Source organism: Manacus vitellinus, unplaced genomic scaffold (genome assembly GCF_001715985.3).
Source record: "Manacus vitellinus isolate BGI_N305 unplaced genomic scaffold, ASM171598v3 scaffold_12_pilon, whole genome shotgun sequence".
NCBI classification, from domain to species: Eukaryota; Metazoa; Chordata; class Aves; order Passeriformes; family Pipridae; genus Manacus; species Manacus vitellinus.
Window position 1 is genome coordinate 12,034,169 of NW_021938949.1, and position 25,567 is coordinate 12,059,735.

At 42.4% G+C, this 25,567-nt stretch overlaps 2 protein-coding genes across 4 annotated transcripts in view; one reads left to right on the top strand and one right to left on the bottom strand.

Annotated features, from left to right (window-relative positions):
* MYH11 (myosin heavy chain 11) overlaps positions 1–6,429 on the top strand; it is a 56,348-nt gene extending 49,919 nt beyond the window's left edge. For 2 of the 3 annotated variants that reach the window (XM_018067412.1, XM_018067413.1), the window contains 4 exons: positions 4–212; positions 774–882; positions 1,528–1,700; positions 5,746–6,429. In XM_018067412.1, the coding sequence (XP_017922901.1) occupies positions 4–212; positions 774–882; positions 1,528–1,700; positions 5,746–5,884 (630 nt within the window). In that variant the 3' untranslated portion in view covers positions 5,885–6,429. Of the gene's footprint in view, positions 1–3; positions 213–773; positions 883–1,527; positions 1,701–2,801; positions 2,834–5,745 lie in introns of all 3 variants that reach the window. The other variant, XM_018067414.1, reaches the window with a different exon arrangement.
* Positions 6,430–8,154: 1,725 nt separating this feature from the next.
* On the bottom strand, positions 8,155–18,833 carry NDE1 (nudE neurodevelopment protein 1). Its single transcript, XM_008923498.2, has 8 exons — positions 18,544–18,833; positions 17,839–17,992; positions 14,645–14,793; positions 14,167–14,303; positions 12,935–13,111; positions 11,789–11,880; positions 10,628–10,764; positions 8,155–9,528 (listed from the first exon to the last, which is right to left on the bottom strand). Exons 1-8 carry the CDS (start codon positions 18,627–18,629, stop codon positions 9,435–9,437), a joined length of 1,026 nt encoding a protein of 341 aa, XP_008921746.1. The 5' UTR covers positions 18,630–18,833; the 3' UTR covers positions 8,155–9,434.
* Positions 18,834–25,567: the final 6,734 nt, after the last annotated feature.

The window sequence follows — 25,567 nt, forward strand, 5'->3', positions numbered from 1 at the left end:
CAGGCAGAGCAGCTGAACAATGAGCTGGCAACAGAGCGCCAAACTGCACAGAAGAACGAAAACGCTCGGCAGCAACTGGAGAGACAGAACAAAGAGCTAAAGAGTAAGCTGCAGGAGATGGAGGGAGCTGTGAAGAACAAATTCAAAGCTACAATTGCTGCTCTGGAGGCCAAAATTGCTTCTCTCGAAGAGCAATTGGAACAGGAAGCCAGGTACCGGTCTCCCTGAGGGCACAGCTGTTCATTTATTGCTCCAGTTAATGACACAGAAAGTAAACAAAGGTGAACAGGATTTGTGTCATCAGGCTCTCAGTGCCATTAAGGCTTGGTAAAGTCTCTTCCTCACTTAACATTTCTGAAACAATGGCAAGTAACCGGACTTGTTACAGCTTTTGATTAAGAATCATTTTATTGGTGGAAAGTTCTACTGGTACCAAAGGCAAGGATCCGCTCCCCTGAATTTTAGAGTATTTGCCCCATGACCCTGCCAGGTTAATTACCATAACATTGTGCCACTTGTAGGATTATTCTTCAAGGAAATCACCATGTGTTTCAGCATAGATCTCCTGGAGCACCTCTAGCATACAGCAAAGACAGATATTTGTTTTGATCAGAAGAACATGGCCTTAAAGTTTTCCTCAGAATTCACCTGTTAAATTAGGCAAGGCCTTTAACTTATGGGTCCATGGTGCCAGTTTCATGAGCAACAAGTCTGAGGCAGGTGAAGACTCTACAGACCTTGCACATGACCACATGTTGCCCTGTCCCTTGCAGAGAGAAGCAGGCTGCGGCCAAGACGTTGCGCCAGAAGGACAAGAAGCTGAAGGACGCACTGCTGCAGGTGGAGGACGAGAGAAAGCAGGCGGAGCAGTACAAAGACCAGGTATCAGAATGTCTCTTAGTCTTGGGCACAAGAATTTTCAGGTTTTACTCTAAGAAAGGAAGATTCCAACCCTTTCAGTGGAAAAATTTTTTCAGGTTTTACCCTAAGAAAGGAAGATTCCACATTCTGCCTCAAACAAATGCCTCTCTGGAAAGCAGGCTGTTTGTTTGGATTCTGTGCTGGGAGAGCTGTACAGCCTTTATATATATACATATAGGACAATATAATTCTTCCTCCATGCTACATCCAATGCCAAAGCACTAGTCTTTGTCAATCAGCCAGCTGCAACAGTCTGACTGCACAGTGATATAGGATTGTGCACAACACCCTTATCAGTGTATAAATGGAAATGCTGAACACATTTTATTTTAAAATTTTAGCTTTACCTAAAGCACATCAACCTGCAAACCAGAAAAGCAGAGGTAGGACTGTGCAGCAAAAGAAGCAACAAGTAGTGTCTGAATACGATATCTACCAGCAAAATGAACTCCCACAAAGCAAAGTTATTCTAAGATTTTAAGCCTCCATCTTTGATTTGGATCGCGTTTCAGTCAAACTCTCAATAGAAGCATGAAATTAAAATGAGGAATGTAAAGCTATGGGACCTGTTTTAAATTAAAGCATTACTCTAAAATTTCCCTTTAGGCCGAGAAGGGCAACGCACGACTCAAGCAGCTGAAAAGGCAGCTGGAGGAGGCTGAGGAAGAGTCTCAGCGGATCAACGCAAACCGCAGGAAGCTGCAGAGGGAGCTGGATGAAGCCACGGAGAGTAACGAAGCCCTGGGCCGTGAGGTTACAGCGCTGAAGAGCAAGCTCAGGTAGAGTAGCCCTAGTAGTGGGTAGCCCTTCCCACTCACTGACAGCCTTGAAATTTAGAACTAAACTACAGAAGGGGAAAAAAAAACCTGTCAGGTAAAGAACAGACACTGATGATGCTGCACAGTTACTCACTCCTTGTATTAGCTTGGCAGACAGAACCAAAGGCCAAAGTCAGAAGTGAAGTGCATTTCTTACACTGCAGCAGATTTCAGCTGTGAGATGAACAACTGTGACAACATGGCACAGGCCTTACTCTTTTCTAATCAAAACTCCTGCTGGCTTAAATCAGAACAGAATTAGGCTTGGTTGCTTTTTGAAAACACTCTTTATATGATGGCTGTATCTATTTGTACAGAAGCAGTCACAAAAGGGTAGAAATGCTTGTGCTTTTCACACTTTCACACATGCACAACTCACACACAACACCCATCAACAGTGTTAGACAACATCACAGCTGTCAAAAGACAAAACATACTAAATTATTCTTATTCCAAAGTCTCTTTGGACTTCCTCATAAAGGGATTCAGTGTCCTCATACCAAGGAAAAGATCAAAATGACCCTTTGTTTTTTCTTGTTAAAACTGACTGGGAAAAAGATAAAGTTGTGATCAGTCAGCTACAAACCCGAACTCTCCTGTACTCACTGGGTTTGAAAACACCAGCTCAAGGAAATAAAGAGGCTGAGTTCAGTTATAAAGAAATTAATCTATCTGCATCATTTTACCATAAAATTTTGCCTTCTACCTAAGCCCAACAATGTCAGATGAAAAACAAAGCACCTGTCTAGTTGTGTTCTCGAAGTAGTTTGCCAGTGTGTTTACCAGTAACATGCTTCAGATGGGGATTCCCTTCCAAGTGAAGTTATGGATGTGGTTCCATTAGCACCACCTTGGGTAGTACATGCTCCTGGCTGCCTTACGAAGCAGGGGCTGTGTCCAGCCCTTTTTACATAGAACACCATAAGGCTTATTTTTGTTTTATCTAAATGTAATGTAATTGGCTGTAATGTACTTTGTTTAATTATTTAAAAGTAATTACCTACCTCTGATCATGACCATGTGCTTAGTATAACTGCCCGGGACTCTCTATCTCTGTTTCAGAGGGACACAGGAACCTTCGCATGACTAAGCAGGTACCATGCCTTCAACTTTGCAGCTAGCTTGTATTGCACAAATTTCCATTTTCTTTGGCCCTGGTTAAAATTATGTGAGGTTTCTGCAAACTGTGAAGGCTTGGATATCTTGGCATTAATCTGTTTTATCAAAAGAGACAAATATTACAATAATCTAGCTGCCATCAGCTGTTCATCAGTGATACATCTTTCTTACAAGTAGGTTATGTACTGACATAGACTTACCAATGTTGCATTCTCACAAGCTCTACCAACAGAGTACCTAATGAAGGACTCTGACTTTTTCTGCATGAAAATGTTTTGGGTTTTGGTTTTGTTTTTTTTTTTGCACATCATCTTTGTGTGCTGCCGCGAAGATTAAATTTTTTCAAATAAAATACACCATTGATTAGTAAAATTGATTAAAAGGACTAATGAATATGAAGTGTCACAGCATGTCACTAGAATTTCACAGTATTTTTTATGCATACTGTAATGCTGACTCTAAGGTAAGAGTCCATCTAATTCACCTGAGATTTGGGAAGACCTTACTTGCATGTGATTTGTCACACACCACACAATCACAGACAGAAGAGAAAGTCTTGCCTTTCGTTACATAGCACTCTGTGCCTGTATTGCTTACAAAGAGCTATTACTCAAGCTTTTAGAGCTGTTTTCCAGACATTACATTGTTTTGTCTACTGTTATTAAAACATGGAGCACGGACACAGAAAGTAAAGCTGACACTGTAACCTAGCACAGCACTATATTACACTCTCTGGAGATAGGAACACCTGCTGCTGCAAAAATTAAAGAGCTATTCCCTTGTAATATTTGTATATTTTCTATTTTACATTTGCTGGATTTTGCTGTGAATACACAAATATTTAAAGATGTCTTGTCCTTGCATGTGCCTTTTAGTCAGCCTGATATTTCCAGTTAGACTGTTATTCAAGCACTATTCCAGAAGCACTTGTTCAAAGGCAGATTAAATACAGAGGTGCTAAGCAAACACTGATGCTTAAGGCTTGTCTCAGCTCCATGCATTATTCTAAAGGTACTAATGCAAATGACCACATGAATATTATCAAACACATAAACCTGTTTAAGAGGAACAGATATAAACAAAAAGTGTTTATCCAGAGGGCCAATACCAGTTTAAATAACTGGTAAGTTTATGCATACTGCACCAGTTTGTTAATAAGTAGTTAGTGTGTGATAAGAAGTTCACTTTGTAGCCAAAACTGTAATGCACAATTTGGCTGGACTCTTGCTGTTGTTGTCCCCAGACCCACGTTCTCTTATAGCACTTCAGTGAATTACTGCAGCACAAAGAGAGTTATCTTACAAATGACTCATAAGTAACTGAGTCCAGATAGCACAAGTCCAAGGGGGAAAGAGCTCTTCCTTTATTAAAAAGAATTAATGCATTTACTGACCTAATTAGAACCTTCCTGCTAAACAATAATAACAAATATTTGCTGCCATAAAGTAGCAGACACTGCTGTTAGACTCTGCCAAGCACACACCAGGGTAAAAGTAATATACCATTGTGTTCAATACATGCCATTAGCACCAGAACAACTATGGTTAACCAACAGCAGACCTTAAAGGAAGCTTTATTATCCAGCTAATTGTGCTGCTTACACTGAAGTTTAAGGACAGAATTGTGGAAAATAAAGTACATGTCATATTTCCACCTTGGAAACACAGATTCATGCCTCTGAAATGAGTTAGTCCAGCCAATGATCCTACCCACTTTCCTCATATGGAAGATTGAGCTTTAGACTTAAATATCTGCTTCAGGAAGGACACTGGCTTAGTCTTTTGCAAGGACAAGACAAGCCTTTAAATATTTATGCATGATTGCTGTACCCAAAAGTGTAGTCTCAGATATATTTAACACCAAATTAGTAATTCTGGCACAGCATTCAGTGATCATGAATTTCTTTTATTGCTTATGTCTGTGGTCTCAAGCCTTTACAAAGCTTTGCTTAATGAGGGGCAAGTGAGAGGCCATGTCACAAAACTGAAGCTTTGTAGCACAGTAGCAATGGAGGCCAAGAAGAGGCAAATCCATCCTCTGTCTCACTTGCTCACACCTCCCCAAAAAATTAACCTTGAGGACCAAAGTGTCCCTGCCTTGGGATGTGGCTATGAAATATATGGGGATGGGAGGGAGATGGGAGAGGAAAAAGGGGGTAAGGTGGGAAAAAGCATCTTCCGTGAGACACGTGCACTGCTAAGCATCAGCACCTTGTTTGGGTTACAAACACACTTCCAAAGCAGTGATGGTTTCCTCTCTCCACTGGAAAAAACACTGGAGTTACTCACAACCTAGGATGTCATACCTGTCAAAGCACCTGTGGTGCTCTGACCAGTGCAGTCTTTGCAGAGAAGAACTGTGGGCTCAAATATGCCTGTGGACACCCACAGCACTGCTCCAATCCCAGGGTCAGGGCTCTCAGCAACTGGGGGCCTTACCCAGACTGCAGGGCAGAAATGCAGTACAAGTCTGCTCTCTCTCCCTCTCTTCCAGAGGGACAGGAGGGACACTGCCCTGCTGTTGTGGAGCACCTTTTTCCATTCTTTCCAAGCACAATCAGTTGCAGTCCCAATAGGGGAAGACAGTGAAATGAAGGGAAGAGTAGGGGTGATTTGGGGCAGATGAGAACAAGAACACAAGCACAAGAACAGGAATCCCATCCCAGTTCCAAGGAACTGGGAGTCTCAACCTGTTCATAAATTACTCTTACATGCTACAGAACAGAAAGTTGCATTAGAGGCCCACAGATCTTGGCTCTTCTGCATTTAGAACCATCAGCCCCACAGGTCCTGTTACAAAAGCCTGTGCTTATTTGTAAGGACTCCAAATGACCTAACACCTGACCTAACACCTGATTTTTTCATTTTTTTTCCCCCTCTAACTGCAGGAGGGGAAATGAGCCAGCATCTTTTGCCCCACCCCGTAGATCCGGAGGCAGAAGAGTAATTGAGAATGCAACAGATGGAGCTGATGACGAAATGGATGCCAGAGATGGAGATTTCAATGGAACAAAAGCCAGTGAATAAACACGCTTAAAAAATTGCACTGCAGCAGGGGGAGGGAAGATGATATTTAGCACTGTATAAGTCTACTCTTAGTGTCAAGGTCACATACACCCACTCCTCTGACAGATAAAAGCACAACTGCCTTGTCTCCAATGTATAGACTGATGTTAAAAGTACTCCAAAACTTATTTTACCGGGAAGTGTATTTGAAAAGGTGGGTTTTTTTTAACAGAGTAATTCACTTTGAGAATCTTCCAGAAAGTGAGCACTAGTAGCTCAAATGACTTAAATTCCAGTGAACTGTAGTCTACAAAGGATTTGTTAAGACTGTTGCAGGGGAAAAAAAAGGCATTGGTCAGTTAATCTTTTCTTAAACTTTCATTTTGAGTATTCAATTAATATAGGGTTTTCTCCTGGTTACTACACCCCTGATGCACAATTCACAAGGTGGAAGTGCCTTTTTAATCACTTACTGAAAAATATCATTTGTTCAAATTAAGTCAACTGTTACAGTTTTATATGCACCATGGATGTGCTTACACACTAATAAAAGGCTATAAAAACGACTCCACTATTCTTATGTACAAGTGTGACTTGGGTGCAATACAGCTTGAACAGAATGGGGGATGCAGGAAAGCTTCTCTAAAACTGAAATACTTCTTAGAAAAGGTCACCTGTAATCAGAACAAAACCTTGATTTTCTCCTAAGCAGTTGCTTTTGAAGAAATACAAAACAGTATGTACACTGAGCTGGAAGTAAGATGATGTGAAGTGCTTGGGAAAGGTTTGATTACCTCAGGGACACATGGTGGTGCCCATGAATGTACCCAAAGGCTGACAGACATGACACCGGACCTGCAGGAGCTGGAAAGCAGACTGGACCCTAAGTGTCTGTCTTTAGGCAACTGAATCCACCCTTGATGTCTGCTTTGTGTAGAAATACTTCCAGCTAAAGCCTCTGACACAGGCTGAAAACATAAACAGCAGCTCACACTGAATGCAGGGATCCACACCAAGCTGTTCTGCATTAAGGGATCAGCACACAATTACTTTTTTTATTTTTGGAGCACTTCAACAAGACCACAACCTACTCCTGAGAATTACCAGGACCTACCACAAAGCCATGCAGCTCAAGCACTTTCAGACAGCAGCAGCTTTGTGGTCACAGTGGGGCAGTAGGGAGCCACACACAGCAAAGTAGGATGTAAAATGACTCTAAATAGAGTGCAGAACTTACTTGATGCCTTCGATTGAACAGCAAGTGAACCTTAAGCAGTGTGACCACAGGGAGAGCAAATCATGCAAAAACATCCACCTTGACAGCTAAAGCAATCATCTTCTAAATCTAAGCATTGCTCCAGAAGGTACAGAGATCACAAACTGGAGATTCATGCTAGGCACCGTCTAGCCAGCAGAATTCAGAGCCCAGAGAATTGTCTCTGCTCATGAAAGAGTAAAGAGGAATCCATTTAGAGCAACTAAGATGACAAGCTGCAGCAGAGGGGGGTGAGGAGCTTCACATAAGACTGTTTCACTGCTTGCTCAGGCACACAGCCCAGCTCTGTAAAGATGCCTGAGAGCTGGCTGTCAAACACACTTTGGGAGCCTGCATGTGAGAACAAGGAGACCAAGCAAGTCAGACTCCATATAAAATGGTCTGAAGCACCAATGCTTGAGGCAGAACCATCAAACTGAACATGGAACCCTTCAAAGAGGAATTCTTTTAGAAAATCCACAAGCACAATGGTAGACATTGGTCTGATGGTCAAAGCACTGCCCTACCACTTCAGAAACTCAGGTTCCAGTCCCTCTTTCACAAAGCTTGTGACAAAACAGGGAGTCAGAGTTGCTTTGGTAACACCACAGAAAGGAAAGTATCCTTCTGCAACAGCAGCTGAACTAAAAGTTCCTCTCACAAATAAAAGTTCCTCTCTGTACCATTACAAAGGCAACTGTTCTGGACTAAATTATTTTGATGATTATCAATAGCATTGCCCCTTGTCCAACTGCAACAGCGTGAGAGGACAAAAATTCTGAGTTAAAGATTTTAAGAGAGAGAAATGCCAATGGTAAGCACTTTAAATTCCAGAGGAATCTTTAGCTATGGCAATATTTACATTCCTTAGGGTAGGAAAGAATGAGAAGAAAGATATGTAGGAAAATCTTTGTGTGATTCAGCAAAATCAACAATATCTCTTAATTGATCAGAAACAGATGAGAAACTGGTAGCAAACCTCTGTGTATAAACCACAGTAACAACTTGCAAGAAAAACTCAAAATGCATCAACAACTAGCATTCAAAATAAACTTTATTCTGCTCCCCAGTTAAGCCAACTTTGTAGGTGGACTGAAGAATGGAAATGATCTGTGGTTATTTCATATTCCAGAGAAATATGCATCAGTGGCTGTTTTCACAGCATTTTCTTAAAAAAAGCCCAAACAAAACCCAAAAAAACACCAAACCCATTTATGTATTCTTTTGTCAAGTAAGCTCTCCCCATCCCCCCAAAAAAACCAGCATAAAAATTGTTTAGTCATGATTACTTTTGCAAGTAGAGGCTTCCATAAAATACATCAACACTGTGAGTGAACCTGCTTCATTTGAAAAACAAATTCAAATGCAGTAATATCCTACAGGGGAAAAAAACAATTTAAAAATAATTCTCTACTCATATACACTTGTCTAGCATAAAAGACTTTTCAGATTAAAAAACCATTTCTATATTAGTAACAGCTGAAAGCATATATTCGCATAGAAAAATAAAACAAGAAAAAAATCACTAACACCCAAGGCACATTAATAAAGGGAAGTTAGTAAAGCAGTAAAACCCATCTGTCAAGATGTTAGAACTAGAAACTTAATCAGGTCTCTGGCTTCCTACAACTGCTAGACTTTATGGGTCAGAAAGGAAAAAAAAAGATATGTTAAGTCACTCTCAAGTTCCTCACCTTGCTCTGGGATCTCCTGAGCACTCAGCACTGGGAATGTCTCACATTTAACCATGACCTGTTCTTAGTGGCAAATCATTGCTTACAGAAACATCTTGCCACTACAGAGCCAGGGTTTTGTGCAGCAACATTAGGACCAAAATATCCCACAAGGAGCTCAGTAGCTTCCCTGCAGAAATACACCTTTCTCCACATAAAAACACTCCCCTGATTTGGGTGACTGCAGCACACAACACCCACGATAGAAAGCAGAATTCAAGCCAGAACACCCTGGTGCTGTATTAACACCAAAAGCCAAAGCCTGAGGGGATGCATAGGGAATACTGTCTCTGCTGTAGGTAGAAGGGCAGTGGCTTTGGCAGTGTCAAAAGAAGCAACCTTCAAGGAGCTATTTACAGCAGCTGATGCAGGAAGCAATTCTCAGTCCTGCAGTGCCAGGCAGCATTGCTTTGTCACACTACCCACCCACCAGACTGGGCAAGGCCACAGGAGGACAATTGTAGCTCTGTGTTCAGTTCTCACCTACCCTGAGACTGCTGCCTGTTTGCTCATTGATATTCTCTTTAAAACTAAAGTTTGAAATATACATTTTCTTTTCCTTTTCCAAAGCCAGCCAGGCTTTTCATAGCAGCATCTTGACAACACTTTGTGAGGGATGGCTCATTGGTCCTGGAATATTTGAAGGCCGTGTTCCAAACTCCAGGCGTTTCGCTAACCTGCAAACACAAAATAGGAGTTGGTGCATTTCTTGCTCAGTGTAACCAACTTCAAAACAACTGCTCACTTCCAGAGCACACCACTCAGCTTGAGAAACAACAGATGAAAGAACAGCACTCTGAGCACTAAGTGGGCTGAGTTTCCACTGTAACACAGAGCTCTTTCCCTTCGAGTAGCAAGCACTATCTTTTACAGGTGTTGGAATTTCAGTTCTAGCATTACAGCAGTAGATATATAATCAGATGCATGAATAAGTAAGTCCCTGAGGCTTTCTTGTAGGAAATTCCATGAAGTTTCTCCCCTTGGATAGATAGTTCTACGTGGAACACTCTTTCCACACGACAACACTGGGCACTGGGTGACAGGACAAACCAGTACTCACAGTGCAAGGGTCTAGATGAATAATTAAGTCTGGAACAAACTGTACTATTGGTACTTAATTTAAAGAGAATCAAAAGAATGTGCAGTACAAGATTGTCAGGGTTTAAGCAGACACTGAACTGTAATTTGTGATAACCTTGCTGATTTTTCTTCATTTGTTTAAAATAAGACAACCAGTTCAAGCATTCAGAGAAATGTTTAAGTTGAATAACGTTACTTCCCGTCAGCTGCTCCTTGAAAACATATCTTAGCAACTGTAAAGTGTTCTGACTGAGTGGACCTATGATTTATCTTTTCTCCAGTTCTCCCATTAATGAGAGTCTTAATTGTGATAAGGGATAAGTCCCTACATGCCAAAACATTCCAGAGACATCACTTGTACAAGAACTTCAAGCACAAAACAAATTGAGCCAATAAGCAAGAGCTCCTCTGTTGGAGTTTGTCCCCTTTAAACACTGGTTTATAATAAAACACATCTTGCATTTGCTTCGAATTTGTGGTATTCAAAACCTGATTTCAGCTAATCTCTGAAATCCGACAACTAGCGATTCCAATTTTAAACTGATGTGAAATGTTCAAATCCTAATCCTGAAAAACCGAATTTCACGTCTTCTGGAAACAAATCTGTCTCTACCAAAACAAAGATTCAATACTAAACACCAGGCCCTAAGTTCTAACACCAGCAGTTGTCAGACACTGGCAGAGAGCAGCACTCACCCCGTGTCACACAGAGGCGGGTGAGGGCTCAGGCGCGTTTCAAGGACATCTCTGTTCATGTACATGGACACCGAGGTTCTGTTTGGAGACTGGTCATACACAAAGTTTCGGCAAGATGCAAGTTTGGACTCCAAAGCCTAATTTAAACACACACGAGACAAGTGTCAGATTCACCCTTCTATTTCAGAAGACGGCATTGTGGCACACCAAAACTGCATGAAGTGTGTGGGTTTGGGGGCTTTTTTCTTTCTTTAAGAATGAGTTGTCCAGTGGTGGAACCTGCTGATCCCAGTGCCACATGAGTTCTGAATTTTTGAAGAGAGGAAAACAGTCATCTCTCTAAAGCTAAATCTCTGTTTCTGTAGGGAGCTGATGCTCTTTACCAGCAGAACCACAAAATCTTCAGCTTCCTCAGGGAGACTTTGACATCTTTCTTACAGGCATCACTTTTCAGATTACTAAATGTTCATCTGAACTATCTGCTTCCCTAGACACACAGCAGGCTGTATGTATTAAGTGGTACACCTGAGGGAACTGAGCCAGAGATACCCTATTCTCCACCACATGTTCCCTTCCTAGATCACTCCACGTTTATTGTGAGTTACTTTTCAGCTGTATCAGTTCTGCAGCTCAGCCCAGCAGTCATACAAATGCTTGTAACAACACAGCACCAAGGGACAAGGAAGAAAACAGGAGTCATGGGATAACTTCCATCATCAGCATCACCTTAAATATCAAACTATAGCTTAACAGGACATTAGGCCTTGCTCAAAAGACTACTGGGCTCTCAAGGCAAACTTCAGCAGAAGCCCTTTGGACAGCAGGCACCAGCCTTCTTTCATCTCTGTCTTTTCCAGGAGCAGATCCCTTCTTAATTTCCTCATGCCAACTTACTCTTTCTGTACATGCACTTACAGAAATTTGTAGAGGAGATTTTATCCTCATCTGGATTAGAACTTAGAAAAGCAGAGCAAAGTCCCTCTTTATTTGGGGGTTGGTCAGAAACATACAAAGTCCAGGCCAATTTCAAGGCCAAACTTAGCTAACCTGGGGGCAGGAGACTCTTTCCAGTCTCCCCTGAACAGCAGCACAAATAGTGCTGGCAGCAGTTTCCAACAGCTCCACCTCTCCAGGAGCCTTGGCTGGCAGGAAATCACTCACCCCCACTTTTCGCAGCAAGTCTCCCACAATATTAAGTGCAGATATTCTTGCAGCAGGTGTGAGAGGGGTTGCACCATAACTGTCCTCCAGACCTGCAGGGCAGGTTAAAGAACGTTACTCATTTAAAAAAAAAAAGCTTTGACACTGGAAGTCAAAAGACAGCCTGACATCGACATACAGAGCAGAGGAAACAGCAATATCCTCACCTTTTTGTATCTCACCTCCAGATCTTTCATATCCATTAGGAATATGAAGCACTGCCTTCCTGAGACAGCTCATTACACTAAGATGAAGTCTCTAGACATGTTGTGGCTTGGTTTCTAGAGATCTGTTCTACCAGCCTGCTCTGTCTCTGTTGCTGCAGTGGGACCAGAGGGATGTGTCCTCCCAGAGGATCATCATTTACCATTTTAGTACAAATCTCCAAATTCTCTTACTTCTACAGAAACAATAATTCCTTCACACAAAGCATATCATTTTAGGTTAAGGATACTGAAGTCCACAAACCTTGTTAGTGCTCAGAGTTATAATATCAAATCATCAGAATGTGACAGTACAACTCCCTGCACTTTATGCATGAACACAGTTACACACATTTCTGGCTTTTAAATTAAGGAGAATTAGTGTGAGAGATTTGAAATATAGAAACAATCAATGCTCACAAAAAATAAGTAACAATATAATTGACCTGAAAGTAGAGATATTTAGTAAAGACAGATTGGATGATTTGTCAGTGTTCTGCTGTTCCAGAGAGAAAAAAAAGTCTCTCTCAAAGAGCACTTACTCTCTCAGAGAAGACAATTCAAGTAACGTGAGTGTGACATTAAAAGATCACACAGGCTTTTAAAACCTTTCCCCTAAATTAGACCAACATCTCTGGGACAGTTGTGAACCAACAGTAAAGTCCCAATAGCTCATCTTACCCCTCACAATTATTATTACTGGACAGTGCAAGTCAAATGGAAATGAATAGCCCACGAATAAACTCCAAAAATCAGTCTATGAATACGGAGACCATGGGGATTGGATTACAGTGTATTTAACTGAAACACTCAACCCTCTTCCCTTCTTTTCATTCCTCCTTTCACCACAAACTATAGTGAAAACGAGAGCATCAAACAGTATTTCTGGTTCCCTGTCAGTCACCTCTCCTAAACGTCCCAGGGGTGGGGATGCTGACGGGTGTCCGGCGCAGGGAGGGAGTTGAAGGCACAGACAAGGAAGCCTGAACTGCAGTGTCTGTTCTTTCTGCGTCCAGGGTCGCTCGCATCGGTGTTTTGGGTTTCTCCTGTTTCTGCTGCACTGCAAGCTCCTGGCGCAGGTCTGTGAAGGAAGCAACACAAAGCAAGCCTTTGGAGTATGTATCCACCCAGATAATCTCTTGCTCAAAAGACTTTTCTCCTCATGGAAGTGAAGTCACTCATGCTTGTAAAGACTACTCCAGGCGTACCTTCAAAATCTGGATGATAACTAAAGGCCTTTCCAGGATTGTGGCTCAAGATGTTTTGGTATTATTAGCTCAGTTGCTACTACCTGGCTTTCATTTTCATACTCTTTCACAAGGCTGCCCTAGAGACAGGGAATTAACTCCTTTCCCAAAGTTACAGGCTAGCAAGCAGAGGCACATCAAGTCTGAGGCTCAGCAACTTGGCACAGCTTGGCTACACTCCAGCTCCCTGCAAGGCTGAGATCCCACCTATTGTACTCTTTTCTAGCCTGGTTTCCACATGAAAAAAACTTGAGCTGAGGCCAGGTGGAAGCTACACAGTTATCTAACCAAGGGATGGAGCACTTCTGTCCCACAGCCTGGCTGTAGATTATGGATACTACTCAAGGGCACAGAATCCAAGTTCTGAAAATAGACATTTCTCCAGCTCCAAGGTCTCTCTCTTCTCACCCAGCCTTATTGACAGTTATCAAGAAGCCAGCACATGAGGCTATTCCAAGGCAACCAAAAGTCAGTCACAGCCCTCCTGTTTTACTTCCCTATTAGTGCTTCACTGACTCCCCTTTTAACAGGCCAGGAAACAATAAGGTTAGTGCATATTAAAGCTGACCTTCACGTGTTACAGGCAGCCAGACCAGCACATGCCCCAGCTGGACTGGCTCTTTTCAACTCCCTAAGGCCCTGAAGCACGACCACAGATTAGGAGAAGGCTGGAACAGACTTTTGTTGCTGTGATCTGCTCTGGAACAAGGTCAGGAGTTCAAGGAGTGGGGGTGGAACAGTCTTAAGTTTCCTTACTTGCTTCTACATTTCAGATAGCAGGTTTTAAAGATGTAAACTTAAAAAACAAGCTCTGAGATATATAGAGAGGACTGAACAGCTACAAGCCAGGAGGGGGCCAAGGGAAAGACACAGGTAATTTCTGTCTAACCTCTAGCTTCATCTTTCAGGCGCTGCACAGACTCCAGAAGGTTTTCCTTCTCATCCAGCTCACTCTCCAGAAAAGCATTTCTTTCAATAGCCTGGTTTAAACGCTGCTCAAAATCCTCCAGAGACATTATAGTGGCTCTGAAAAAGAGTGCACAAGATGTTACTACCAGATCCTTCAAGAACACAGAGGATGTCCTCACTGAGAAGAAAAGGGATACTGTTGCATTTTTGTTTTGTTTGCTTGGTTTTATTATTATTTTTTATTTTAGCTGGTAAGATATGAAAGAGTGCAGTGGGGGGAGTAGAAGGGGAAAAGTAAATTTATCACATTTCCCATCTGGTACCAATCTCTTCAACACAATCATCACTTCAGTGATTAGTTCAGAATGGCCATGCTAATGAGCACAGTACCACAAACAGCTGTTTTCCACCTCAGGACAGAACACAGGTAGAAAAAGAAAACACAGAAAATGGGTCACCTTTTTGCTCTTTCCAAGTCATCATTTTCTTGCTCAAGTTCTCGAATGTATTTCTGAAGCTGATCTTTAATAGCTTTTGTCTGTGCCAAGTCATCTTCCAGCGCAGAGATTTGCCTGTATCCTTCTGAATGCTGCATTTCAATCTTTTCCTAATCAAAGGCAAATCAAACAGCACACCAGGTACTTAGCAACACATGTTCTCTTTCTGTGCCCTTGTCTGAGCTCCTTTAAAGGCAGATGTTCTGAAGTTTTTTATCCCTTTAGATACGATAAAATTCCAACAAAGCCAATTGCTCACATACTTTTGAGCTGCCAGCAGTCAAGAGCTCTTCCTGGCACTCCTTATCCAACAACGGTGCTGGGGAACATTCCCTGATCATCACAACTCAGGGCCATTCCTTGCCCCTCCCAGACAGCACAACTCAGCATAATTTCTGAGCCCCAAGAGTTTTAGCAATACACAAAGCAGGATGCAAGAGAATTTTCAACTCTGACATGAAGTACTTATGAGCCAAAATAACAAGAAAAAAAAAATCCAAGTGTGACACTGTCACATGCTGCTGTGGAATCAGCAAGATTCTGCATTTCCCCCAGGGTTTTATTAGCCCAAAGCAGGTTCAGAGTTATACTTTGGATGTGAACCTAAACCAAACTCTGTCTCCCTTCATAGCATGTATACAAGGGCACACTTAAGAGAGGCACAGGCGAAGAGGAAGGCTTAGCTTCTACATTAGATCTCTCTCTCCTGCACTGCCACTGTATATGGGGTTAGTTCCACAGCACGTGACAGGGAAAGCTTCACAGTACACTGTCTATTATGGCACTTTATACTCCACCAACTTGCTATCAGACCACTTCAACATGCCAAGATTGCTGTATAAGCAGCATTCCTGAAGTGCTCTCCATCCCGAATTTAAGTACAAAACACTTGAAGTCACTGAAAACAAATGCATGCACTGGAATTTGAAAACCACGGCATACAGTCTAGGGAATGGTAATTTGAAGACAGCTATTTTAGCACATAAATGCACAGACAAGGAGGAGGGAAAGAGATACCCATTCTCAATTAAGAAATTATTTTATTACAGTGTGGTGACACTGCTATAATTCTGGATCTCTGAAGCTCAGTTAAGAGCCTCCAAGAGGCAGATTACTTCCAACTAGCTACTCAGGACTCTCTAAACAAACCCTCCAAAGCATTATTTCCATTAGATTTTAAGTAGTGTGACCACTGGTTTCTGAGGGGGGAGCAAGCACACACACATTAGGCTGGTAAGCTCAAAGCCACAAGCTGTGTGGGCCTGGCAAAGTTCACCAGTGCTGACCTAGATGCAGACACCAACCCTTGATGGGCTCAGTTAACACTGCTGCTCAATAGCTTTGAGATAAATGCTTTGCTCTTGAATTGATTCAGATAAAAGACCAGAGCTGCAAGGTCTGGGTCTTTGTTTTTAGCCAATTGTAATAAACTATCAGCTGATCTGGCCCTCAATGGTGGCTCTGTTCCTTCACCACAGGCTGTTACTGCAGTTTTCAGGCTGCATGAATAGCCAATTGTTAAATAGTTTATTTCAAGCAAAATACGTTTATCTACTATGAAGAATAATTTCAGATTTTCTCAAATATGGCTACCCTTCACTTTCTGAGTTATATGTTGTTTCCTACTATTTTCATTCTGAACTGCTTTGGCTGGTCCATTGTCCCTTCCTCTCATCCCAGCTACTCTAGAGAAAGAAAACAGTCTACACACTCTTCCATCCAATGAACTATAGGCTTTATTTTTGTCCAACTTTTGTCTTCTCCCCAAACCCATCAGCTTCCAAAGGTTTATGTGGCTACGTGGAACAGCAGACCAATACTCCATACAACACACACAACATTTAATACTGCTCAGTCACTTCAACAACAAGAACAAAGATCAATGCAACATAACAAATACAAGAAGCAAACTTTGGAGGTCTTGCTATCAAAAAGCAGCAGGGGGGGAGAATTGCTAAGTTGGTGCTAGAGGGACAGGATATCTGCCTCAAATTTAAGAGTATTTCCTTAAGACAGTAATTTGTAAAACAGTTTAAACAAAAGGCATTGCAAACATGGATTCATCCGGTGATTAATCCCTTATACAAATACCTTCACTCCCATTAGCTCATTATTGCATCCAACTGAGTAGAAGAAGTGTAATTACATTAATCTCTGCTTCCACAGAGATCGACCCAGCCCTACAAAATACTGTGTAGTGTTTCTTGAGTGGCTATAACTCAATCTGTAAGCAAAAGGCCTAGAATCAAACTTTGAAAAGGCACACCAATTTCAGTAACAATTTTTTTCCAAATTTTAAAAAATACAGTAGTATTTCCTAAACCTGCCAACCAGCACAGAGGACTAGCAGCATCTTTGATGAGACTGAAATGAGGCACTCATCACTTTACATACCCTAGATAGCTTCATTATTTCTTAAGTCACTATGGTAAGAAGTTCCATCTCAATAAGTTCATATCCTTTATGTTTTATAGTTCTGGAAGTTAATGCCTTCCTGCTGGTTCTTCGATTCACAGAAGGCCAACCAAGTGTAAAAGAGGATAACTTATTTTTCCCCAAGTACTGATAGATTCAGTAAAAAAAACAGGACTGAAACTGTTTTATGACTCTCAGTTCTATGGGTTACCCACTGGCTGCTGCTTCCCAGCTTATCTGGAATGCCAGATAATAAATACATGACTATGTAAAAAGGGTTTAAAACTTCTGAGTTTTCTTAGGTAATGCAAAAACACAGCTGCAGTGTTTGTGTTTTGATTGTTCTGCAATATTATCTGTGCCTGTGTAATGCAGACAGCAAGAAAGCTGCGAACAAAAGCATTAAATAGACAGAAGAAGGAACAGAGCAGCAGGTCTGTTATGTCCATGCTTAGTCTCCACTCTACTGTGAACAATTTCCTCCCATCTGAAATCTATCCTGACACAAAGCCACAACCTGTGAACAGGGGTGCAGGAACACCACCAAGGAATCCAGAACCCTCAAAGCAGAAATCACATCGGTATTTCTTAATTTTTTCAAGCTTTTCCTTTCTGCAGTTTTCTGTTCAGTTTCTTGGTAATGCTGAAGCTTTGCCACAAGCCAGGTTGAATCTGCACGTGCCTGTCCCACACCTCTGCACTCTGGATGTACACATTCTACAGGCACCAGCCCCTCTTACCTTCACTGACTCCAGCTCCATCCGCAGGCGGTTGTTTTCTGACAGGAGGTCTCTGTTTCTGGACTCAGTTTGCTGCAGCTGAGTCTCCAGTTCAGCTTCATACTCTCGACTCCCTTCTTGGAATTCACGCAGTTCCTCCTGTGTGTTCTCAGCACTAGAGAGCAATTCCAGCAACAGAGCTCATCACAATGAACAACGAAAAAAATATCTCTTGTTCACTCAAGGTAAAAAAAATACTGCCCCTTAACATAGAAGGCTCTGTGCCCTTCTCCAACACATCTATTCAATAGGAAGAGAGAACTATATCCAAATGTTTCCTCATCGAGCATGGAAAGCATGTAGTGAACTTGTAAACAAATTAAAAAATCCCAAATAAACAGAAAAATCCAAAAGTCTGTCTTCACACTATAGGTGTGTGTACATCCCTTTAGCTTGTAATTTGTCCCCTGCCACCTGCACATTTAATCTGTTATTCAGTTCAGCTATTTATTTGGAAATACGAGCAAAGCCATTATTGATTAGCAATAAAAAGTGAGTAACAGAGAGAAAGATGGAAGGAAATGTACTCTCATATTTTGAAAACAATTCTACTGAAACAATCCTCTGGCAAGCTGAACAAGGAGCAATGAAAGGTCTGAACACCTGGTTGACATCTTTGCACGCAGTGTCATGCACCCTATCCAATGAAGGAAGCCAGTGCCTTACCACTCCTTGTACTTCATAGCCAAATCTTTCCAGTATCTGGTTTCCTCCTCCACTGAGCTGAAGTGATGTTCTTCTGAGTCTTCCATGATGAGTTCTCAAAGTTTAAAACTCCTGTTTCATTTTTCCCTCCCTGGAAAATTAAAGAGTCGAGCCTAAGGCAGTGAGCTACCCCAGTCCTTGCTGCTGCAGAGCAGAACACCCCTCCTCCCCCACAGTCACTGCTTGCCTGGAGACCAAACTAAAGACCAGCCTTGTCAGGACTCTGTCAGATAGACCATAAATGGGAAAGAACCCCTGCTGAGTCACTGGGTCCCTTTCCCCACATCCCCAGCCATGAGCACCTTCCACACCCTCGGACTGCACAGCACAGAGCACCAAACCCCAACCTGAGCTGCAGCTGTGCCAATGCACAGAGAACAAAAGGCAAAGAAGGTACCTCAGGCACAACTTCAGCTCCAAGACACTGCAATTCAACAACCCTAAAGACACTTAGCATGAAATTAAACAGAAACTTTAAAGAGACACAGATAAGGTACTCAGAGATACTGATTTCCTGTGTTAACATTTCCAGGAACATGTAAAGCTTTTTGTGGACAGAACTGCTGGAAAATTTCTCCCTAGGTCAACACAGACAAAGCTACCCACCTTTAAATCTGAAATATCACAACCCATGTATGGCTGAAAGCTACAATACATATGGATACCTCAGAGAGCCATGGGAGAAGGGAGCTCTTGAAATTCCCAGAGGAGCGAGGATAAAAGCTCCCCAGAGGTTTTGGCAGAATAGCACCTGGCTGGGTTAGGTATGCAGATAGATTGCAGCAACCCAGTGTGCAATCCAGACCATCCAGCTGTCCCTGTGCCAGCATAAACCCAGTCACAGGACACACTCCCAAATGGGAATGACACATGAAAGAGCCACAGGAGAATCAGGAACCTCAGGGTGGTCACTCCCACTTGAAGACTTAAGGATCAAAACAACACAACTAAATAAATGCCCTATGATGTGCATGATGAACTCTAATAAATGGATCAGTAGCAAATATCATTTTATATGAGTCTTATAACATTTTATATTTAGTCCTAACAACAGAGAAACACCAAACCTAGTGCTCTGCATAATCTACCCATGTCCAACCCTGGGTGTAGCAAAGATTCCACACAGACAATTTAAGAGAAACCAAATTGGATCAAGAAAGGCAAATAAAGGTGGAATTGAACAATTAATGACAATGCAGTTGTCAGAAAACTGTATCACTGAAATCTAATGACTGAAGGAACACAGTTCTACCAAGTTTCTGCTTCAGTTCTATGGAGCAAAACATTTCCAAGAAGTAGTCCTGATGGAACAAGGAGAGAAAGACAGCCAAAGCCTTCAAAGACCACTTAGATGTCAGCCCTGCCTTCTATTCTTACTGTCATAGCTAAAGAAAATGTGCATCCACTGCACATCACTTTAATTCAATGGAAAAAAATTATTTATAAACTGTGTCAAGATTTTCTCCTCCAAAAAATCCCCTGGTGTAAACAGGATTAACAGCCATCTATCTAATAACTCCACTGAGAGAAACCAAAGGAGTTCTTACCTCTCCTACAGACAAGAGTATCAAGTACCCTAAGTAGTCTGGCAATCTAAAATCCAATTCTTACCAAGCAATGCCACAGCCCTTCTCCCAGCCCAGCAATTATCAGATTATTGAGCACATCGTCACAGCTGAGTGGGCTGTGCCCACACACCTCAATGCACAGTGTCAGCTACACACTCACAGAAATCACAATATTATTTAGAAAGGGAGCTGCCAGGTGAGGGGAAAAGTTACTAAGCTTTAGTTTTTATAATCGTTCGACACAAAACGTTCATTAGACAAAGCCACATGTCTTCCTTCTCACAAGCAAAACCACTGTGTGCTGTACTGACACACTTCCAGCATGAAGTCTCAAGGCTGCTGGTCTCTGTATTTAAAGAAGTATGAACTGGGGAAAAAAAAAAGAGAGGAAAAGGAGTATGAGTAAGGAGGAGCGATTTTCCAAATAGTACTCTTGAGCATTAAAAAGGAAATAACGACCAAGCATAATTAACATTCTTGACCTAGGCTAGTTTATGACACATCTACTCTGTTATTTTTAAGCGAACTGAAAGTGTCTTTGATGTTAATAAGCACGTTCTTATGCTCAAAGCACTGTATACACATATCCCCCAATCCCTGCAGCACACTTGCAAAGAAAAAAATCCAAAAAGTTATAATAAATCCCATATCTGTGTTTGGACAGTCCACAAAAATAATTCAGACAAGATAAAGGTGTAGTGCAAAACATCTTGCTCCCAAAAGCTTTCAAACAACCTTTTGGAACCAAAAGACACAGCTCCCATCGTCCTCAAAACCTTGAATATGCTCGTATCTGGCTTTTACTTGTGTTTTTATACTGCACTTTGGAAGAAGTTAAAAACAGTACTAATTCACATTTTCTAAGATTTTCTGGTCACATAGAGAAGAACTTCCCTTAACTGAGCCACAAGATCTGTAACACTTTCACCTTGTTAACGTTCACAGAAGCACAACAGGTGCCGTGCCCTCCGGTTTCTAGGGATGTCTTTGTAAACATGAGATTATTGACCCACTGAGGGTGTCATCCATTAAGAGCACACTCTGTTTCATGGTTACCATTACTAAATAGTACTTGTAATTTAAAATTAATTGTTGAACTGCAAATACATGGAAGGACTGTGGACTGGTACTTATTCCAGAGCCACAGGCAAATGTTTTCTGCCTGCAACACACACGACCTATTAGTTTCCCTGTACACCTGCACTACATCTTAGTTCACAGGGAATTTCAAACTAAATGAAGATGCAAAATAGAAACCTAAACTGAAGAGAAATTTCCAAGTTTTAGACAAAGTATTACACCTTTTTAAATTTTTTTTTCTGAAATTTGTCTAAAAAGAGTGCAAGAACCACGTAAATCTTTGTAAACTTCTTTTAAAAAGGCTAGGGCTCTGACTCTGTTTTTCCCCTGCTGCCTTCTCTGCTGGATTTTTAACAGGTTGGAGACAACACGCAAAATGCCTGAAGAGAAAGTAATTAGGAATTCCTCATTGTCTAGGCTCACTACAAAAGCAGAGGGCAAGGGGGGGTGAAGGAGGTTTTAGAAATGCTTTGTTAAACACTGGAAAAAAGCAAGGAAAGAAAGTCACAGTCTGTAACAGGCACACACTGGCTGCACCTTACTTGTTTTTGCACACATGAAGCCAGAAGAGACATCTGGCCAGATTTCCTGAGTACAGGCAGAACGAGGGCTCGTCCCAGGCATTACAAACCCACTACATCATGCAGGAAGTGGAAGAGTTCATGGGTGGGGACTGGACTTTTGCAAGGAGAAAAATACTACAGCATAAATGTTTGCAGGAGACAATTTCATACAAGTGAGAGCAGAACTGCAAAATTCCCAAGGGGAAAAAAAAAAAATCAAGAAAAGCCACACACAAAACTAGTGAAGGAACTCCAATTTGGAAATCACACTCTGAGTTCACCCAAACTCATGATGGCCTCAACTTAGATTCTGTTTCAGTTCTAAAACAAAGGACTCAAAACAACCCTGATACTGGACTTTTTTTTTAACAAAAGAACATTTTAGCTTGGTGAACAATGTTGGCCTATCTTTGTAGCAATGCCTGATGGTCTGAGTCAAAGAAATTCATACTGTAATTAAAAAGTACAAGTAAAATAGTACCACAAATACTACTGAATTATCCATGACGGAGATGATGAAGCTCCTAGTTAGACATATTTTCCAAACTGTAAACCAAAACAAACCCCCTCTGTGCTCCTGAAAAGTTGCTTTCCCATCCTATGAAAATTACATTTGTTTAAAACAGTCCCCTTGAAAGGGTCCTCCTGTAACACAAGGGCCTATTTTCTTTTGTTTAAGCAATACAAAAGAAAATCACCACAAGAGAGAAAGAAAAGGGAGAGGTCACGGATTACTACAGAATCCCACGGCCAGCACTGAAGAGTTATCAGCTTCTCCGGGCTCTTCTCTGCCAAAGGGCTGAATTCAGCACAGCCCTTCTCAGTTACCAGCGCAGCTCCGATACTGCCTAAGCAAACTCCGCAGTTCTCTCCTGGAACGCCTGACCTTTACGTTTCCAGCTGCAAGCCAAGAGGTCAGCGAGGCAGCGCTCGGGGCTCCCCATTCCCATGCGGAGCACGAAGCCGGGAGGGAGCGAAACCAGCGGGCACGGCTCCCACGCTCCGCTCCCCTCCCCGCCAGCCCCCGCAGGAGGTTGAGGTGCGCACGGCAGGGCGCGGTGAGGGGCAGGGGGCCGGGTCCCTGTCCCCCCATTCCCGATCCCATTCCGCCGGGCCCGCTCTCACGCTCCCGCAGCTCCACGCGCGCCCCGCGGCCGCTCCGCCCCGCGGCAGCGCCACCCATTGGCTGCCGGTCACGTGCCGCGCGCCGCTCCGCCAATCAGCGCCGCCGGGACGCCGTTTGGAAAGGTTTGGAAACTTTGGTGACTTTCAAAAGGCGCCGGGGGCGGCGGGCACGGGCTGGGCAATGGCCCTGATCCCGATCCTGGTCCCGGTCCTGGTCCTAGTCCTGATCCTGGCCCTGGTCCCAATCCTGGTCCCGATCTTGGTTTTGGTCCTAATCCTTGTCCTGATCTTGGCTTTGGTCCTAATCCTTGTCCTGATCTTGGCTTTGGTCCTGATCTTTGTCCTGGTCCTGGTCCCAATCCCGTTCCTGGTCTTGATCCTGCTCCCATTCCTGGTCCCACTCCTGATCCTGATCCTTATCTTGATTCCATTCCTGTCTCAGCCCTGTTCAAGATCCTGATACTGTTCCTGATCCTGATCTTGATCCTGTTCCTGGTCCTGATCTTGATCCTGCTCCTGGTCCTATTCCTGATCCTGTTCCCATTCCTGCTCCTGATCCTGGTCCTATTCCTGATCCTGTTCCCATTCCTGCTCCTGATCCTCGTCCTATTCCTGATCCTGTTCCCATTCCTGATCCTGATCCTGTTCCCGTTCCCCAACCTGATCCTGTTCCTGACTGTTCCCGTTCCCAGTCCTGCTCCCGGTCCTGGCTGCACCAAACCCCCTTTGTCAGTGTTCCAGGATCTACAGTGGGTACCAGGGGCTGCATCTTCTGAGGTGTTAACTGTGTAAACACGCCAGCAACAGCATAATTTTAAAGACATGATTTGCCTTGGAATGTCCTAAAGGAGGAAAAGCTTTACATCAACTTTATTATTATTTTTTTAATTCCAAAAGCCTCTGCTGGAAAAGCAAGCAGTGAGACAGCACCTGTAACTATTTTTAATGCCAGCACAACATCCTTAGACCAAAGTCCCCTTTTCCCAACCACAAGGACAAGTTTCTGTGTCGCTGAAGCACATGGTGCAAGGACAAAGCAGTCTATGAAATATTAGACACTTCCACTCATCTACATCTCAGCATGATGTCACCGTTCCAGAAAATGAGCCGCAGGCATCCGCAGGGGAATGGAGCTCCTGCAGACATTGGGACGGAGCCACAGCCCATCCACTGCAGCCCGTGGATTCCCGGCCCTGCCCTCACACACAGGACTGATAGGAGAGGGACAGAGGTAGGCAGAGGCTTTCTCAAGTGCCCAGGTGTGTTCCTACCGACCGTGTACACAAACATTTGCTCATTAGTCTGCCTGGCATTTGTTTCCTGAGTCAAAACCAAAGCACAAATTATCACACGTGTATCGCTCCAGCCCACACAGGCACGGCCGTGCGTCACCCAGTATCACCTCACACCCGGCAGCAGCTTCCCAAACTGCTGGATGAGAGACAGCCACATGCAGGAGTCCTAATCCCAGTTTCATTTACTGCTGTGATGCAATACCAGGCCTGGAGCACAGTCTGACTCTGAAAAGACTTGTCTAAACTGGGAATATGTCTGTTCCAAAGACTTTGTAGAACAAGGCTGCCACAGCAACTAAGTGGATGCACACTATATTCCACTAAAAGAAATCTGTCCATAGCTAAGATAACTTTAACTGAAAAGGGTGAGTAAAACTTATATTTTCAGGTCAGATGTTCAGCAGAATTAAATGGAGACAAATTATTATACAACTATGAAGAGAAAACTAAATTATGTATTTAAGAAATTGGGTTAATAGTACTTGCAGTTCTGTCATTACTCAAGAATGTTTTTATTATTGGATAAGTTGCAGGAAATAAACCACATGCTATTGTAGTATGTGCCCAGTAATTAAAAAAATTATACATTGTTCACAAGTTTGGGACAAAGGACATTTTACTTCAACACTTCAGGCAAATGTTTGAGGACAGTGTGAGTTCACAGATGATATCAAAGGTATGCCTGACTATTTTTAATATTTCTCATCTTGAAGTACTTGTAAAACATAGCAAAACTTCTGAGATTTCAGAGGAGGCTGAGAGCCCCTCATCCAATTCTGAAACATTGTAACAGCACCCTAACAAATGCCAGGGGCTCAGAGGCACTACGAGGGGCACTGCTGTACACCAGCAATAAATATCTTTTTAAAACAAAGGTTACTGTAACCACTCTGACTGCCTTCTTTGCCAGAAGAACGAGAACACTAGGCTATTTCAAAATTAGCAGAGGAGAGGAAATTATTTTATGCATTTATTTTTAGTTTGCTGATTAATAATTAATAACTGGCAGATCTTTGTGGTGCCAGGATTCATGTGCTGGTTGTTTTGATGAAAAGGCCATACTGATTCTTCCATGAAAGCAAGTGGACAAAAATGTATAGACAGTAAGTTCTGGTAAGGTTGCAACACCTTATCTTTCGGCAATAAGCTTCTTGTGGGAAAAAATACTTGCTTTGCTGCAAGAATTAAATAACTCACCACAGAACCACCCACCCTATTGATGGAACAGGAACTTCTCATCAGTTGTTACTGTAAACTACTGAACTTTTTTTTTTTTTCAAATGGATTACCCATAACAAGATGTGACAAACATGTATTAGAATATCACATGGAAATATTGCTATCACTGAAGAAC